The sequence below is a fragment of the Nomascus leucogenys genome, chromosome 25 (assembly GCF_006542625.1).
Source record: "Nomascus leucogenys isolate Asia chromosome 25, Asia_NLE_v1, whole genome shotgun sequence".
Lineage (NCBI taxonomy): Eukaryota > Metazoa > Chordata > Mammalia > Primates > Hylobatidae > Nomascus > Nomascus leucogenys.
In genome coordinates, this window is record NC_044405.1 from 15,138,486 (window position 1) to 15,158,539 (window position 20,054).

Here is a 20,054-nt window from a genome sequence, read left to right on the forward strand (position 1 = left end):
GAATTTTCTCAAAGTTTCCTGTTTACAGGATGTGAGCAATGCGGGTGATGTGAACATCATATTCTGATCTGAACATCATACTCTGATCTGAAATTCCAGACCTGTCACAGAGCGTGTGACCTGAAGCCTCATTTTCCTCATCTATGACATAGACTATTTTGAGAGGATAAAAAGAGATCATTCCAGTCAAACACATAGCATATTATGCATGCAGTAAATACCAGATAAATGGTAGTTATTTTTTTCTGTTAGGGAAAAAGCAGAATTTGCAAATGGGTCTCCCAACTTTCAGTCTAAGATTCTAGTCACCGTCCCTCACGGGCAGGAACATACCTATATGACAAACCTGCACATGTACCCCTGAACTGAAAACAAAAGTTAAAAAATAAATAAATAGGCCAGGCTTGGTGGCTCACGCCTGTAATCCCAGCACTTTGGGAGGCCAAGGCAGGCAGATCACCTGAGGTCGGGAGTTTGAGACCAGCCTGACCAACATAGAGAAACCCCATCGCTACTAAAAATACATTAGCTGGGCGTTGTGGCACATGCTTGTAATCTCAGTTGCTTGGGAGGCTGAGGCAGGAGAATCGCTTGAACCTGGGAGGCGGAGGTTGCAGTGAGCCGAGATCACGCCATTGCACTCCAGCCTGGGCAACAAGAGCAAAACTCCGTCTCAAATAAAATAATAAATAAATAAAGTTTATTAATTAAAAAAAGAAAGTAACTTGATGGTATTAGGCCAATTTGCAAGCACTGGATAGTTTTACACTTGTTACATCCATTTTCAAGGTCTCTTTTTGCCTTAATGGGGCAGAGATTTGGGTTTTTATTCTTGTTGTTGCTTCCACTGTTGTATCTCCAACACCTTCAATCAGTGCTCAACAAATAAGTATTGAATAAAAAAATAAATTTCTCTACGATATCCCTACCACATTCTCTACTTGGCCATCAGACATTTGATATAATTCACATTTCTTAAGGAATTGTGTAAAGCTAGACATGATTGGATGTTTGAGAATAAAATGAAACACCTTCGTTCAAGAAGTGCAAGGCTTAACTAAAATATGTTTCAGGTTGCAATAAGACGAGAATCAGTTGACATCTTGTTGTACACAACAATAGCAGAAGAGGTTACATTTTTTTCCTTTCAAAGCCTCAGATAAGTTTTAAATCCCAGACCTGCCACTTGCTAGCTTTGTGACCTTGGGCAAGTCACAAAATCTCTCTGGGCTCTGTCAGTTTCTTCTATACAGAAGTTTCTCATAAAAATTAAATGACTGATGCATTTAACCTGTTTAGCACAGTGCCAGCATACAGTACGTGTTCAGTATAAAATGGCCCCTGAGGTCTTCGGCCTATTCTATGTGTTTATGATGAAAAAAATGATTGACTTATAGATCTGACTTAGTGGGCACATGTTTACAATCCCTTAGCATAGTGTGCCATGCTTGACTTGATGTTTTCTGTCATGAGAGATCACGGCCGATGGTTGCTTCTGTCTTATCTAAACAAGGGATGAAACCAATTTAAGCATCTCTGTTTGCCATCTTTACAGCCACTGGGCACAACATATATGAGGAGAGAATCAATGCCCAAAATTATTTGATTAACTAGCATTGTCATTGCACTTCCTATCAGAGGAAGACCAGGCATTAAAACAAACAAACAAACAAACAAACAAACAAAAAAACCATTTTCTTCTTCACCTTTTTATGTTAATTGAAAGAGATTTAAAAAAAAGTGGGTTGGGGGTGGAGAAAAAAAGCAAGAGCATGCAAATGTTGGCAGGAGAAAATGCAATATAACTGTACAAACTATTTTGGTGCTACATGTTTTATGGAGACTAATGGCTCCATTATAGCTAAATACTCATTGCCACTAGTGTTGTGGGAGAAACAACTTTCCTCGATTTGTTCATGTAAAGGAGAGGGCAGGTTTTCTGAGTGGGAAACAGTGTGTTCATGCTCACCTGCTGGCCATTCTCCAGCTCAGGAAATTGGCCCAGCCCCCAGGGAGCTTCCCGCTGAATGGAGCAAGACAGTGCCACCTTGCTTTTCATCAGAGAACCATTAGGAATGGGTGCCTGAAATAGCGATTTGCTCACTCAATCCTACTATAGATTTAAAAGTGACTAGGCAGTTCTCCAAAGAGCCAAATTTATTTTCAGGAAGTGAAATCACAGGCTCAAATGCATTACAGTTTCTTAATAGTATAGGATTTCATAGTTGAACAAAGCCTTTCTTTCAGGATAACAGAGGCACAGAGGAGCAACTCACCCAAATGTGCTTGGCAGAGATGAGAGTATAGCAGGCTCAATGTGGGAGAAGAAAATATGACTTTGGGGATGATTTACTGAAAGAATCTAGAACAGTTCTTGGCTCATTCATTCGTTTGGTTCATTTATTCATTCAGTGGAGCTGTACTGAACACTCGTTACGTGTCAAATAATGTAGTAGGTGCTAGGGATTTGGGGGAAAAGGACAAAGAAGGCTTCTGTCCTCTTGGAACTTACTGTGTTGTAAAGGATATGGACAACACATGAGTAAATGTCTTAATTCACTATGATTTTTATTGTGTTGATAGAGCAAACTAAGTAGAGTGAAGGGGTATAGAGAATGAGAAGGGAGCTTCCTCTCTTTTATCTCTCAACAGATATTCATGAAAACTTAGGTGGGAATGACTGGGAATTTAGAATGTTCCAGGATTTGGCAACCGCAAGTGCAAAGGCTATGATGTGGGGAGAAAAGGCTGTGTCACGTGGCCAGAAAGGATGCCTCTGAAAAGGAGCATCGGATACTGGAGGCCAGCAAGGAGGCTGGAGATAGAGGCCAGGTCAGGACAGCAGGCCTTGGTGTCTTCTATTTAAGTATATGTTCAGTATATGGTAGATAAAATTGGCTTCAATTTTCAATTGCAAAAGAGGAATAATGCCAATCGTATTAAAAGTTACTGGGTCACTTAAATGAGATGGTTGCTTAGCACCCAGCTTCCCGCTAGGTATAAGTTGGGAATTCCATAGGTAGAGCTTTCTTGCCCTTTGCTTCATTCTTTAAATTCACCTCCTTTCAGCCACTCCCTCAGTAAAATCACACTCAGTATGAATGAGGGTATATATGAAGGATAAACAGCGAAGAGTCAGTGGAAGAGTAGTTGGACCTGGGAAAATGAGAGTGAGGAGGAGCAATGGTTTCCACAATGAAGGCAGGTTAAGGAGAGAGCAGCATCTTTTCAAAGTATCAGGACCCTGCTGCGAGGTGGTAGGTGGATAAGTTGGGGAGAGGACACATGCGACCTTCTGGTTTATGGAAACTTTCCAACTGTAGAAATTCATGAAGAAAGTTCATATGAAAGGCCCATCTTCTGTAGCCTAATCAAGTCTTGACATTCAAATTTCAAATGAATTTTGGGGAAATAACTTCTCAGATTCTCATCATATAGTACTTGTTCAATATGAATAGAAATAATTACTTTGCCGGGGTAATTAGCATGCCCAAGAATAACTATAGACTTTTCCCCAATTTTTACTTTTAGATAAATGTTAAATATCCTTACAGTGCCTTGATTTCTTCTTTTCTTAAGAATCATTAAAAGGTGGGAAAATATGATAAAGGTGCAGGGAAATGCAGGATAATGATGGAAAATGCACATAAAGAGAGTACCACATTGACCTGGCAGAGAAATGTTCTTGGCAGTGATTTCAGTTACCAGAAAAGTAAAAGCTATTAATACTAATCTTATCTAAAGAAGACCAGCAGCATATGACTGTGTTTTTTCCAGACATTTCTGAAAGCCTACTTCAGAATAGTCATCCATTCTGCTTGGGGGCCCTTCAGAGTAAAGTGAGCACACAGGTTCTGAGATCAGGCAGTCTGGAGACCACATGGCAGCCTAGCCAGGCTCAGAGAGTGACCTTATGTGGGTCACTTATCCTATGTGGGTCACTTATCCTGTCTGAGCGTCAGGTGCCTCACCTCAAAAGTGAGAATACCAAACTCACCTCAGGGGGTTGTTTGAGATTGATGCTATGATCATGTAGGATGCCATGCACTTTTGTTGGCACCTCTTAGGACCCTCAGTAAAAGAGGTAAGTCTCCTTCCTTTCCTTTCCTTGGGTAGAAGGATTAGTGGAATGGCAGCCAGAATCAGGACCCAGAACTCCTGAGTCCTCAGCCTCCCTAGGGAATCTCTTAGCAGACTAGTCTGTTTCTACAGTTTTTTCTCCAGGGCAAATAGAGCAAGTTAAGCTGGATCACGTAGACTGCTTGGGCCTTACTTTGACCACAACAGAAAAGTTCTGATGTCTCCAATATCCTGTTTCAAGCACAGCAGCTTCTGGAGGTTCCAATGAAGCCCCGTTAAGCTGACCTGAGTCCTCTGTAGTTATTCCAAAAAGCGCAATTGCCCTTTTACATGCAATACGGTAGGAATTTCATGGTAGGACCTTTAACAAAGGGTTCTTATCTCCAAAATATTTGCAGATTATTAGTCTAGAACGAAAACTGGATGAGCCATCTCTTTAGTGTCTTCCTCCAAGTCTCACAGCCACTCTTAACACTAAAATGATTAGGAAAAGCAAACATAGGCCAAAACATGATAAGAGAGAGAATAGAGAGAAAAACGTCTGTGTCAGTGGTTGGCACAAAGCTAAACTAATCCCACTCCCGCTGTACCAGCTAGACATTTCTTGAGAGTGCCGCTCTTGGATATTTTGCTTTTGTTTTTGTTTTAATTGTCTTTTGAATGACGTAATCCCCAGCCTACTAGGAAAGAGCCACTTCTATCAAAGGAACTTCAAGTCCAAATTTAGTGAAATGGAAAAGAAAATCTAGCAGCCCTTCCCTGCCGCCACCGTACACTGTTCTTGCCTATTCCAGACCTGCCCTTGGGAGAGACGTGGCCAGTTATGTGAGACAAATGAGCATCTAGCAAAGAGAAGTCTCATCAGCAAATCATTCTCTTAAGTGTAACAGAAGTTCTCAGCCTCTGTTACAACAGGCCCCTGGGAAGGGATGCTTCTTTGCCTTTTGAGGGATACACATACATCTGGGTGTTTTTCTCAGTTCTGACCCACACGCTTCATTACACCCTTTAATGAACTGTATTAACATTCTTAAATGAAGCCTCATGATAAAGGATTACTGATTGCATTTATTTACCTTTAAAGTTCTTCAGTTGTTGACACTACTGCCACATGCTTGCTTGCTTTATTGAGAGACAATTTTAATATCTAAAGATTTGTTAATGTAACTATAGCGTAGAATTAAGCAATGGATACTCTTCTGCCTAGCAGGAGTGACAGCATCTCATGGTGGAGAAAGCACTGGAAATATGACTCTGGCAATATCATTTTATATCTTGCAAGGTGTGAGAATTAGATATGGTGATGTCTGTGATTGCTTTCAAATGCGACTTTGTGTTCCCAACTTTATTTTATTTTATTATTTTTTGGGGACAGAGTCTCACTCTGTTGCCCAGGCTGGAGTGCAGTGGCATAACCTTGGCTCGCTGCAACCTCCACCTCCCAGGTTCAAGTGATTCTCCTGCCTCAGCCTCCCAAGTAGCTGGGATTACAGGTGCCCATCACCACACCTGGTTATTTTTTTGGTATTTTTAGTAGAGACAGGGTTTCACCATGTTGGCCAGGCTGGACTTGAACTCCTGACCTCATGTGATCCTCCCACCTTAGCCTCCCAACTCCAACTTTAAATAGAATTTTTTACTCTAATCATCCAGCAGATAATAGAAACATTTGGTCAACTTTTTTGACTGCCGTTGTTCAGTGCAAGTAAAAACTCAATTCTGAACTCAACGGCTGCGTGGAGGTGCTCTGCAAGTGTGAGATGCAGCACCAGAGAGTCAGGCCAGATGATTATTTGAAGAGAGCTCTTCCTAGTGATTCAAGAATACACAGTTCTGCATTTCTGTGAAGGGGTTTATCTACTTATGAAATTACTGGCACTTACCAATCAACAACATAGCAACCCCAGACCTTTAAACAAAGGAGTACAATACAGCTTGTGTTATTTTAGATAAAAACATTGCCTATGCCACAATAACGACTTAAATATAAAGAGATGGCCGGCAGACCACATAAATATAACCTGGATATTTTTTCTTTCTCCCAAATTCAATCATCTGATCTTTTATTAATGCTTCTATTTTAAACATCTCACTAGCCTTTCCAGATGTGTATTACAAGATGTTTAGCAGTACCCACTAGTTGCCAGTAGAGTGCCCTGTTCCAAATATGACACCCCAAAATGTCTTCAGACATTGCTCTAAGTTTCCAGAGGGCAAAATCACTCTGGGGTGAGAAGCACCAGTCTATGCTTTATTTGCTTCTAATTCTGAATTTACTTTTTTTTTTTTTTTTTTGAGAGGAAGTTTTGCTCTTATTGCCCAGGCTGGAGTGCAATGGTGTGATGATCTCGGCTCACTGCAACGTCTGCCTCCTGGGTTCAAGCGATTCTCCTGCCTCAGCCTCCCTAGTAGCTGGAATTACAGGCATGCACCACCATGCCCGGCTAATTTCGTATTTGTAGTAGAGATGGGGTTTCTCCATGTTGGTCAGGCTGGTCTCAAACTCCTAACCTCAGGTGATCCTGCCTGCCTTGGCTTCCCAATGAATGTACTTTCTTAAGCATAAGACCAAGTGCTCATAAATTATTATTCTATTGTTATTATTCTTTTTTTTTGAACATTACTCATGTCTTCATTTATATAGGGTTTCACAATTTACCAAGTATTTCCACCCACATTATCTGTGGAGATTAATTCATAGTAGTTTATTGTCTACAACAAATTAGAAGAAAGAGGCATCTTTTCTGTAACTGTCCCTGTATACCTTTTTTATTGTGTTTGCAATCCTGCATGTGTGACAAAAGAGGACTTGCCATGAGGAAGATGTATTTAGGACAAGTCAGGCATTGTGGAAATGAAATCTGGCACAGTCTTTTCAAGAGACATAAGAGAGAGAGAGAGAGAGAGATGTTTAATCACCTCAAAATGATGTCCTCCTCTCATCTTCGGCTGGTAGGAGTCACATACCACTTGGTCCACCCATAGAAACACACATTTACAACTAAACACTCACATATGGCTTCAATGAAGCCCCATGAACTCTCTGAGCCCCTTGCCTGTTTAAAAGGGTTCTGAAAATTATAATCTTTAGCATAAACTGGACTGCTGTTTTATTATGCTGCATTAAGTGAAAACTAGATGGCATTTTTGAAAAATAGAAAATAACATTTATCCCACACCTCCACCTCCTCCCTAGCCCTCTTACCTGCTTAAGGATTTCAGCGGCTGTTTCATGTGAACAATCAAATATCACATAGAACTCCTTGCCTTTCTTCATCTCCTTGAGTAAAGGCTTGGCATCTTTATTCCCAGAGGGCAGCTGGCGGATTTTGATTTTAATATTATATCTGGAGGGAGCTTTGATGAGCTCTTGTAGACGAATTAGACCTAGAAAATGACATGCAATCATGCAACAGAGACTGTTCTGTCGACAGAGTATTGTTTATTGCCATTTATAGTTAAACTCGTTTCAACTCCAAAACATACCCAGTGGTCACCTTCCTAAAGGTTACACTCCTGACTTCCCATTTGTCACTCATCTTTCTGTGGTTGATTATACTATTTTCCCTTGGTGGGTATGTGTGGCTTGGAAGCATAATTTTCCCAGGAGCATTTTAAATTTATTTAGAATGAAATTGTCCTTTCCAGCTTTCAGCAAACACCTCCCATCTTTAACAAATCAAGCCTGCAACTCTAAAACTTGGTAAACAAAAAGTTGGTTGAAGTTTCCAAAAGTGTTCGATGAAATAGATCACACCTGCTCACTTACAAAGCCAAAAGAATATGGAGATTTGTCAAGGCTATAAACTTCTGTAAGCCTTTTATTAAGTATTTATATATAACATACTCTTAACCAGCTAATTAGTTTGGTTGCTTTATATAATTTTTCAGTTCCTGCCATATAAACTATTTGTAAATGGCTCATGCTCATTACATTTTCTTGCTAATATATTTAAATGTTAAATTGGAAAATCCTACTTGATTTTTTAAAAAGACCACAGAATTTTTAGAAATTATGATCATAAAAGCAGAAACAGAATTAAAAAAAAATTCTCTATTGGTTATTGCAACAAAACATATATGTCTAACTTGATGGAGAATGTTTGATTTGCCACAGGTGTGGATGTACTGATCTGTACTGTTTCCTAATAGAAATGCTTTACTAGGACAAGGAAAACCGCTGTATAAAAGGCTCCCTCGTATTTTCCCTAATATTAGCAGGTGCTCACTATGCTGCACCTTGGCTCTCATTCAAGAACTTCCATCATACTGAAAAATTGAGGTTTTTTTTTTTTTTTTTTTTTTTAGTATGCAGTTCTGTACCTTCATGATTTGTCAGCTTTAGGTAATCAATAGGGAATATTAAGCTTCATGAGTATTCAGATGAAAATTGTGATATGCTCTGTGCGAGATTCAGCATAGATTCCAGCCACTGTCAAACTCATATTTTTCTTTTTCTTATTTATGTAGCTATTTTTTTTTTTTTACTAGAAGTTACATTTGTGTGTGTGTGTGTGTGTGTTTGTGTGTGTGTGTGTGGCTCAAATGAGGAAGGGTTTCTCTACCACCATAGTTAGGTTTGATTCTGATGTACAATAAATTTATAATGATATTGAACTTCAGAGTTAAATGTGCAGGAGTAGTAGAATGGGAGGGTGGCTGATGTAGAACCTTATCAAGATTTAGTGCTCATTATCTGATATGGCTTGGCTCTGGGTCCCCACTCAAATCTTATCTCGAATTGTAATCCCCATGTGTCAGGGGAGGAACTTGGTGGGAGGTGATTGGATCATGAGGGCGGATATCCCCCAGGCTGTTCTTCTGATAGTGAGTGAATTCTCATGAGATCTGATGGTTTAAAAGTGTGGCACTTCCCCCTTTGCTCTCTCTCTCTCTTCTGCCAACATGTATGACATTTCTTCCTTCCCATTTACCTTCTGCCATGATTGTAAATTTCCTGAGGCCTCCCCAGCCATGTGGAAGTATGAGTCAATTAAACCTCTTTTCGTTATAAATTACTCAGTCTCAAGTAGTTCTTTATAGCCATGTGAAAATGGACTAATACATGAACCTTTTCTCTTTTTACACAAAAATTGAATTGCTAGAATAATAGGCTTCCTGGATTCTTGCTCCTTTTCAAATCAGTCAACTGAAGTCCCTCAGGTACTTATAATCACCTGCTTGTCTTCTGACTTCCAAAGCCACGTCATGAACTACTGAGGAGCATTAAAAATGAAAGAAAATATAGAACGTGGGTTCGTATATTTGTTATTTGTAATATGTGTTAATCTTTGAAATAATCCTACGATGTAACCATTATTACTATTATTATTTAAATGAGGAATTCAGGGCCCAGAGTAGTTAAGTAACTTACAAAGATAGTTAAGAAGAATCCTGGATTAAAATTGCTGTTTGTGAATCCAACACTTAATCTTTTGACGTCACCATCCTGCCTTATAAATACAAGTTGTTGGTGCTGAGGGAACAGATATGGCTTAGGACTGTTTGATGAGATGGGGAAAAAATAGAGACTCCAGGCTGCCTGAGTTTCTCTCCTGTTTTCTGTTACCACCCACCTGCTTTGCAATCACATAGGTTTTTTTTTTCATGGCCATGACTACAAGGGGCAGTTTAATGTGGTCTCTAAATAACATGGGGAAAACATTTAAAAAGTGCATTTTGTGTGCTGCAATGAACTGCTCTTTTTCTATGTTGAATAGAATGTCACATCTTTCTATCATGATGACTTACATATTTATAGGATTTAAAGTTGACATACATTTTCTCACTTCTTTCATTTATTTTTATGGGAAAACATTTGCTGGATGCTCATTAGATGCCAAGCTTCATGTTAAGCCCTGGGGGTGCAAGACAACACAACCTGCCTCAAAGTCCTCACAGCCTGTAGGATAATTTTATCCTGTCAGCTCTCTTGAGGTAGATGGGGCATCAATTACCACTTAATTTTACAGATTATGAGCCAAGGCTGCTGGAGGCTGGAGTAACTTGCTCAAGTTTGTATAGCTAATAAGTGGCAGAACCCAGGATTAAGGCCAAATCCACCTTCTGATACCAAATTTAGGGCTCTTTCCTCCAAATCAGTGGCCCCTCCCAACTTCAGGATTTCTGTCAACTGGCTGAATGAAAAACTAATTAACTGACTAATTAACTATATTAATAAAGAGCTATATAAGTAACAGAGAAAGAACATTTCTAGACCAGCACACAATATTAAATCCTTATTTGGCACACGAGGCCGTTAATAAACACACACCCCCAAATATGACCATCAACTTTTACAGTTGTTTCATAAAAGAAGGTATATTTTAATACCAATAGAGGAAGTAGGAGAACAATTCAGTCCAAAAGACTAGTTTCTAATTGGAATAAATTTATCTTTTACAAAAAGCTTACTGTTAAACTCCTATTTTTCTCCTTTTGCCAGTATGTAGGTAAACTGGCTTCACAAACGGGGAGGATCAGCAGATTTAAAGATTAGGGACGGAAACTGGGGGAAGAACAAAGAACAGGGAGGGAGTGAGTTTTATATTTCTCTTCCTGAAGCAATTGTTTGCTTAATAAAAGCCTTTCTGCCTTCATTAGCAAATGATGGAGAATTTACAATTCAAAAGGCACAGTAGACAAAATTTAGAGGAAGCTTTCCCTTATATTTGCATTTTGCAGCAATCCATCAGTCATTTCTTTGTAATGAGTAGTTAAAAATCATTTGCTAAACAAATTACTTCAGAAAAAGGACATTGATTTAGGCACAACACCTAGCTTTGCTAATCCTCCTGCGTGTGGATGCCAGCCCTGACGGAGTGACCCAACCCTGCCAGAACCCCAGTTGCAGTGAATGGTGAAGGTGCATGTAATGCTGATAATGTGAATTTTTTTCTGGCCCACTGAGATGGAGAGAATTTAAAAATAAAACATAGATAAGAGAGAGCCAGACAAACCCAATAGAGGGACATTCAACAATAAAACTGACCTGGACTCTTTAAAAATGTCAATGTCGTATGTGGCAAAAGAAGGCTGAATTGTCTGAATCAAAGGAGATGAAAGGGACTTGACAACTGAATGCCATGAGTGATCCCGGGACAACTAGCAAATATATATTATTATTTTGCCAATAATAATATTAGCAAATATATATTTCTATATATTTAGATAACATTATTATGTTATTGCTAAGTTTCCTGTACTTGATAATCTTACTGTGGTTATAACGAGAAAGGTCCTTCCTAGGAAATTCATGCTAATGTATTTATGGGGAAAAAGGTCAAGATGTCTGCAGCTTACTTTCAAATGGTTCAACGGTGCTACTACTTAGTATAATTTTTATTGTTGTAGGTGTTTCTATATTAAGAGAATGATAGAGCATTATAACAAATGAGGCCAAATGATAATAAGTGATGAATCTAGGTGAAGGGTGTACAGGAGTTTATTGTACAAGTCCTGCAACTTTTCTCTGAGTTCAAATCTTTCTAAATAAAAAGACAAAACATACAGATATAAAATCTTATCATAAAAGCCTCTTCCACTTCTATCCCCAAGAATGAAATTGGAAATGCAACTTTGGTTGAATAAGCGCTTTACAGAAAGAAGGCTGTTTTTTTTTCACATGAATTTGAGCTAAGCTCTGCATATAGATACAACTTTCAAAAATATCCAAATGGCCAATTCTAAACACTTGCTTTGGCCGCCTGTCTACTCGGTGCACTCAGATGTGACACAGAAAAAAATGCTGATTTGCATGCACATTGGGTAACTCAGGCAACAGGTGGAGCATATGGAGGAGGAAAAAAAAAAAACCTCTGCTATTTCCAGTGAGCATTGAAAATTTCCTATGCCTTCCTTTTAAGTAATAACAAACTTTGCTATTTAGATTGCCCCTTTTTATGAAGTCTGCTCCATGCCTTATAAATAGCAAAATAAACCTTAGAATATACCTCTGAGGTGAATAGGTGTCAGTGCTATTTTACAGTGAGGAAAGTGAGGCATGGTGAGGTTAATTGTTTGGATCGGCCCTGAAAATGGGTCACAAATAGCAGGAATTGGAAGAGACCTTCAGGTCAAACTCCTCTTGATGCATGAGTCCCCTCTACACAGCCACTGAACACCTCTCAGTGTGAGAAATTCTCTACCTTACACCACAGTCCAATCCATTTCCGGATAGCTTTAGCTATCTTTAATGAGTCTCAGTTCAAAGGAAGAGTACCTAGCTTTTCTTGAGTCTTAATCCAATTTCCTGTTTGTTAAACCATCAGTGAGTTAGATGCGTTAAACATGAATGTAATAAACCACTGGGACCCAAAGATCAGGTTGCACATTTTAAATGTTAATTTCTTCTCTATTTGAACTTGGAAATATTCAAAATGGCATTTCATAAACTTGTGGGTATATTAATATACCCAAATCTAATAGGATTCTTAAGGGGATCTGTGCATCCTCCAGAGCGGAGGAAAAATCAAAACTAAAAAATGAAAACGGGTATGTGAGCGAATTATCTGGGGAAACACAATGCTTTTAAAGTGCAGATTTTCATACATAGGGTTTTTCAGAAGTGCAACAGAGAAGGCAAGTGGGAGTCTTCCCAAAAGAAAAATTGTGTACCTTGGTTACAAAGGAGCTTATAGAAGAATCTAGTCTAAGTATTCAAGAAAGTGTATTGCACTCAGCTCCACCAGTATTTGTTGGTGCTGAATTCTCGTTAAGTTTCAACAGTAGCTAAAAATAATATGCCTGGCCTGGAATATCTAAAGATTGGTTTCCTGGGCAGAGTTCTGAATATTTCAGTAAGGATCTGGTCAAAGAACTGATGTGGGAGATATGAAGGGTAGAAACAAGTGAGTACAGAGAAAAAAAGAAACTGTAATTTATCCTTTTTTTTGATATTGAATGCAAAGAATGTTCCATCGTTGGGCTATTTCAGCGGAATGGTGGGAGAGCACACAGCAGAAGAGTTTTGGTTATCACAAGTGGTCATAACGACACAGTGGTGTGAGTGGTGATGACAGAAGGTGAAAAGAGTCACTTATTTGGCACTGATTGTGTATAGCACATCTTGCATTTTAGCTTGACTACTCATGCCAAAGTGTTGATTTTCTTTGAGTCCAAACTTTAGGCTTCTGTCGAGATTCTTAGTTCTGGAAGAGTAAGTATATTATTTCTGTTTTCTATGGGAAAATGGAAGGAACTATGATAGAGTTTTTAAAAACTAAGTCATTACTTAAATACAGCTGTAAGAGCAGATATTTCACTTACTCACAGGCTGGTTGAGCACATTAAATGAGTTAATCATCTATTTAGGACAGTGCACATAGTCAGCACTCAATTTAGTTATTGTTATTATTGTGATTTTCATTTCGTGTATGTTTTCTCCCAGGGTTGATTGTTTTTTTTCAATCACTGCCACTGTTGGGGATGCTATTCTCATTTCAAATTAATCCTTACAGTAAAGCTTGGAGACTATATTTGACGTGATGACTAACAACTAACTCTTCACTGCAGGCTGCATTTTAGAAATCTCATGGCTGTGATGTGTTGAGAAAAATGACTTAAGGTAAACAAAGATAAACTTCTCAAGGTTGATGTGTCACAAATTCAGGGCTAGAGGCATCTGTCTGGTGCTCATTTCCTTGATGTACTCATCCCGTCCTATCTACAGGCTGAGGACACTCAAATTTGTGTCTCCAGCCCAGACCCGTTTTCTAGACTCTAGACTCATGTATTAACTGCCTATTCTTACCCTTATTCAGATGTCTAATAGATATCTGAAACTCAAACTTAACATATTAATGACTCAATTTCTGATACCATTCTTATTTCCTCAAACTAGTTCCACCTATAACCTGTTTTAGGTAATAACAACTCCATCCTTTGGCTCAGGACAAAAAGATCCATCTTTTATTTCTCTCTTCTTTCTTTCCTAACCTCTGCTCCCTCACGATATTATTATTATTTTGAGCTCATTTTTGATTCTTTAATCGACAGGTATGAATTAAACCATAACCTGCCTCACCAACACCATGGCATCAATATTTTCTCAGACTGGAACATGGTCTTCCTGTTTTTATCCTCCATTTAAAAATAAACTTAACATATGGCATTTGTCTTGTGTCTAAGGAATACAAAGTGTTTTTCTTGACATTTGATTTAATTGAAACACTGAGCCAAACTTTGATATTTCAGAGGAGTTTGCCATAGGAGGGAATATGCTTGCCATCTTCCAAACAGGTTAATCTCTTGAGGCAACCTGAGATGTCCCAAGTTTCTTAGGTCATTGAATTCCTTAAATCAAAATAAGTGTCATACAGACCCAAAGGTTGTGCTGGATACTCAAAAAGACATCCTAAAGTAGTAGTGAAACTAATAGATAAAATGCATGCAGTTGAGAATATCCATGATGATTTTTGTACAGTTCCCTCAAAGACCCTACAATGTTTGAGCAATCATTCAAACATAGCCCAATGTCACCACACAAATGGAGATAAAGGAAAGAGGACATGATCATATATAATAAAAACTTTCAAATGGGGAACACATTCAAATATCCTTTCAGATATTACGCCAGCTCTACATTAAAAACGTTTCCAGAACCTGAGCGTATCTTACTCCTCTACTGTATTGCCTCCATCTCTTCCCTGGGTTTCTATAGGAGCCATCTGGCAGGTTGCCATGTTTCTACCTTTGCCTCTGTAGAGTGTACAGTGATTCTTTTACTCCTACTACTCTTCAAGAGTAGGCGCTCCTTATCTGAGGTTTTGCTTTCCATGGTTTTAGCGAACCATGGTCAATCGTGGTGTAAAAATATTAAATGGAAAATTCCAGAAATAAACAATTCATAAGTTTTCAATTGCATGCCCTTCTGAATAGCATGATGAAGTCTTGTACCATCCTGCTCTGTCCACAAGGGACGTGAATCATTTCATCATTGTTGTTGTTAGTCTTTTACTGTGCCTAACTTATAAATTAAACTGTATCCTGGTATTATTCATACAAGTGCTATATAGACAAATACAGAAGAAGTGCTTAGGTATGTATGTATAGAAATAAACATAGCAGGCTGGGTGTGGTGGCTCATGCCTGTAATCCCAGCACTTTGGGAGGCTGAGGCAGGTGGGTCACAAGGTCAGGAGTTCAGGACCAGCCTGGCCAACATAGTGAAACCCCGTCTCTACCAAAAATACAAAAATTAGCCGGGCGTGGAATCAAGTGCCTGTAATCTCAGCTACTGGGGAGGCTGAGGGAGAATAATTGCTTGAACATAGGTGGTGGAGGTTGCAGTGAGCCGAGATCGCACCACTGCACTCCAGCTTGGATGACAGAGCAAGACTCCACCTCAAAAATAAAATAAAATAAAAAAATAAATATAGCATATATAGGGTTCAGTACTATCCGTGGTTTCAGGCATCCACTGGAGATCTTGGAATGTATCCCCTTAGGATGAGTAGAGACTACTGTAGAATGTTACTCTGATCTTATCCACCCTCTGCTCAAAATTCTTCCACGGTTTCCCATTCCAGGCAGAGCACAAGCTCTTCCAGTGGTTTACAAAGTCTTCTGTGACCTACAAGGCCCTCCTCTCCGACCGTCTCTTCTATCTCCGCTCTCCTCTTACTCTGATCCATCCACCCTGGCCTCCTTGCTGTTGCTCTGATGTACCAGGCACACTCTTACCTGAGACATTAGCTGTTCTGTCTGCCTAGAACCGTCTTCTCTCTCACAGTACGTGGTTCACTTCCTCAGCTCCTTGCAGCCTTTGCTCAAGCCTCATCTGTGCAATGTGACATGACCTTTAATTCTGCAAACCACATTTCTTGCTTCCAGATTCCCTTCAATCTGCTCTACTTTTTCTTTCTTCCACAGACTCACCACCGTTCAACAATCATAATCATTTTATATAGAATGAAAAAATGGTTTATTATTCCCATAGAACCTAAGTTCCTTGAAGTCAGTGGGTTCTGTCTGTTTTATTCACCAATGTGTTCCATATGCTTAGAACAATGCCTGGTACCAATATTTATTAGCATATCCAGTAAATATTTGTGGAATGACAGACTCTGACAGCATTAGTGAAGGTGAAGAAACTTATGATCTACCAGGGTGGCATCACGATGGGACAGTGCAGTGGCAATTTGTTTTAGAAAAGCAATTTATCCAAAGTTGGGAACAACTTTAGGTGCCTTCCAGGGTAACCTCTTGGGTACTGCAAGAATCCTTATATCAGGACCTGTCTATGACAGGGTGTTCCAAGCTGGGCTTGAACTCTTCCAGGTCAGGGTGTTAAATATTTTGGAGAGAAATGCAATTCATCTCCTGAGAGATCTGGTGATTAAAAGCTCATTCTTTCAGTGATGCTAAAGTTCCTTCCCTCACTCCTTCACCCACTTTGTCCATGAAAGCCCAGAGGACTAGCTAAAGCTTCTTCTATTTCATCACCCTTCAGACTCAGTCTTCAGTAGCCATTAACTTCTATGTCCTTGTGTTTTTCCTTTGCAGCCTAAACATTTTAGTTCTTTCAGACTTACTCATGTATTCTGTACATGAATGTTCTCAATGTCCACATATTTATAATGAAGTAAGGGCTGGTGTCGTTGTGAATTTTGGGAGGTGGGCCTATCCATAGGTAAATTTTAGAACAGGAAAGTTCCTATTTGAAGCACCCTGTTTTCTTTTGCTTACATATTTTTTTGTCTAAATATTTAGCTTAATGGTGTCTATAATAAGAATTCAAGGTATTATCCTTCTCCCAACTCAATAAATAATGCTGGGGTAACTTGCTAGCCATATGTAGAAGAATAAAACAGGACCCCTATCTTTCACCATATACAAAAATTAACTCAAGATGAATTAAAGATTTAAGTGTAAGACCTCAAACTACAAAAATTCTGGAAGAATACCATTCTGCACATTGTTTTTGGAAAAGAAGTCATGACTCAGTTCTCAAGAGAAATTGCAACAAAAACAAACATTGACAAGTGGGACCCAATTAAACTAAAGAGCTTCTACACAGCAAGAGAAATTATCAACAGAGTAAACAGACAACCCACAGAATGGGAGAAAATGTGTGCAAACTATGCATCCAACAAATGTCTCATATTCAGAATCTATAAAGAACTTAAATCAACAAACAAAAAAAAAATAACCCCATTAAAAAGTGGGCAAAAGACGTGAACAGACACTTTTCAAAAGAAGACACACAAGTGGCCAACGAACATATGAAAAATGCTCATCATCACAGATCATCAGAGAAATGCAGATGAAAACCACAAGACACCATCTCACACCAGTCACAATGGCTATTATTGAAAAGTCAAAAGACACAGATGTTGGTGAGGCTGTGGTGAAAAGCAACACTTATATACTGTTGGTGGGAATTTAAATTAGTTCAGCCACTGTGGGAAGCAGTTTGGAGATTTCTCAAAGAACCTAAAACAGGACTGCCATTTGGCCCAGAATCCCGTTACTGGGTATATATCCAAAAGAAAATCATTCTTCCAAAAAACCCACACACTCACACGTTCATTACAGCACTATTCACAATAGCAAAGGCATGGAATCAACCTAGATGCCCATCAGTGGTGGACCGGAAAAAGAAAATGTGGTACATATACACCACGGAATACTATGCAGCCATAAAAAAGAATAAGCTCATGTCCTTTGCAGCAACATGGATGCAGCTAGAGGCCATTATCCTAAGTGAATTAACACAGGAACAGAAAACCAAATACCCATGATCTTACTTATAAGTGAAAGCTAAACATTGGGTACACATGGACATAAAGATGGGAACAATAGACACTGGGGACTACTAGAGGAGACAGGCAAGGGCTGAAAAAGTACTTATTGGTACCTGTGCTCACTCACTGCATGGGTGACAGGATCATTCGTACTCCAAACCTCAACATCATGCAATAAACCCATGCAACAACCTCCATATGTACCCTTTAATCTAAAACAAAAGTTGAAATTATTAAATATTGTCCTTTAGCTGTTTACATATGCAAATCCTCCATGATATGAAGACTTAATGATGGGGTTCAGCACAGTGCTACCAGGAAACAGTTATTTTGGCAGGGCCTTTGCACTGGCTGTTCCCTCTGCCTGATGTCTGAAATGCTCTCCCCCAGGTATCTACATGATTTTTTATCCTCTTTAAATTTTTATTCAAACGTTATTTTCTAGAGAACTTCCCTGTTATCCTCACATAAAATTGTAAACCTCATCTCTACTGTCAGTCTCTCGAATACTGTTTGCTGCTTTATTTTTCTTCGTAACATTTTCTACTATCTATCATACTAAATATTTACTATATATTTTGTTCATTAGAGAAACAGACTGTGGATTCCATGAAGTCAGATATTTTTGTGTGTGGTTTATCCCCAGTACTTAGGATAATGTCTGGCAGTAAATGTCTATGAAACAAGGGAATCTATCATCTCTATGTATCTATCTATCTATCTATCTATCTATCTATCTATCTATCATCATCTATCTACCATTTATCATTTATCTATTTAGCTATCTATCAACTATATTCACTATCAACTAATTGATCATCTACCAATCATCTATCTAATCTATCATCTACTTACTTATATATCTATCTATCTAATCTATCATTTACATATCAGCTATTAGGTTGGTGCAAAAATAATTGCAGTTTTTACCACTATTTTTAATAGCAAAAACGCAATTACTTTTTTTTTTTTTTTTTTTTGATATGGAGTCTTTGCTCAGTCGCCCAGGCTGGAGGGCAGTGGTGCGATCTCGGGTCACTGCAAGCTCCACCTCCTGGGTTCACGCCATTCTCCTGCCTCAGCCTCCCGAGTAGCTGGGACTACAGGCGCCCGCCACCATGCCAGGCTAATTTTTTTCTGGTATTTTTAGTAGAGACGAGGTTTCACCATGTTAGCCAGGATGGTCTCAATCTCCTGACCTTGTGATCCATCTGCCTTGGCCTTCCAAAGTGCTGGGATTACAGGCATGAGCCATCATGCCCGGCCGCAAAAAGGCAATTACTTTTGCACCAACCTAGTATCTGCCTATCATGATCTGTTTTGTATCATCTATCTGTCCTCTATTAATCATTCATCATTTATCTACCTATTGTCCATCATCTACCTATCACCTATCTATTAATATCTATCATCTACCTATCATGATCTATTATCTATCTATTATGTATGCATCTATTTATCTATCTACCTACCTGTTTATCTCCTTGTCTGTCTGCCTGCCTGCCTAATATCTAAAATAATATACACTAAGACACTATCTGTGATAGTTTTTCCAGATATTTTTGTTTATGTCCTTACACTTTTCTTCATTTTAACATTTTCTAAACAAAGCAATTTTTTTAAAAAAAACTATATAAAAATAAAACTTTCAAACAACATATTGCAGAAGCCATTTAGATCTCAGGAAAGGGCAGCCATAGTACAGAGTATGCAGGTATGTGCTGTCTTGACTATTTTCCCCAATATTTCAGAAAATATCACCTGAACCAAATGAATATAAACTTTGGGCCAGTTTAGTTAAGGACAAGTTAAAGTAGAGAAGAGAGACAGGCAAAACTATAAAGTAGGTTTTTCTTAATCATTCACAAAATAAAAGCTAAGCAGAATAGGTGTGGTTTTTTGTTTTTTTTTTATGTTTTGCCACTGAAATTTGAATTAGCACTTGCTTATTTGCTCTCTATGCTGACTGTGTAGGTAATCGCCTAACCAAGCATAAGAAAACACTTTGAAATCCCGCTCTCTGTGGCATGCAATATTCAATGCTTTTGTTGTCTTTTAAGAGAGCCAAACTTAAAATGTGCCGTGATTAGTTTAAAGTAAGAAACAACATTTTAAGTCATTATTAGCCATTAACACTGTTGGGGCTCAGAACATGACACCCCAAAATATGGCACCTTGGCATGCTGACTACTTTGAACTGAAAAAGACTGGAAAGGTCTCAGAAACAAG

At 38.7% G+C, this 20,054-nt stretch overlaps 1 protein-coding gene across 4 annotated transcripts in view; it reads right to left on the reverse strand.

Moving 5' to 3' along the window:
• GRIK1 (glutamate ionotropic receptor kainate type subunit 1) overlaps positions 1-20,054 on the reverse strand; it is a 429,993-nt gene that overhangs the window by 137,047 nt on the left and 272,892 nt on the right. For all 4 annotated transcript variants that reach the window (XM_030806035.1, XM_030806037.1, XM_030806034.1 and 1 more), the window contains exon 4: positions 7,286-7,467. In XM_030806035.1, coding sequence (XP_030661895.1) covers positions 7,286-7,467 — 182 coding nt within the window. The remainder of the gene's footprint in view (positions 1-7,285; positions 7,468-20,054) is intronic.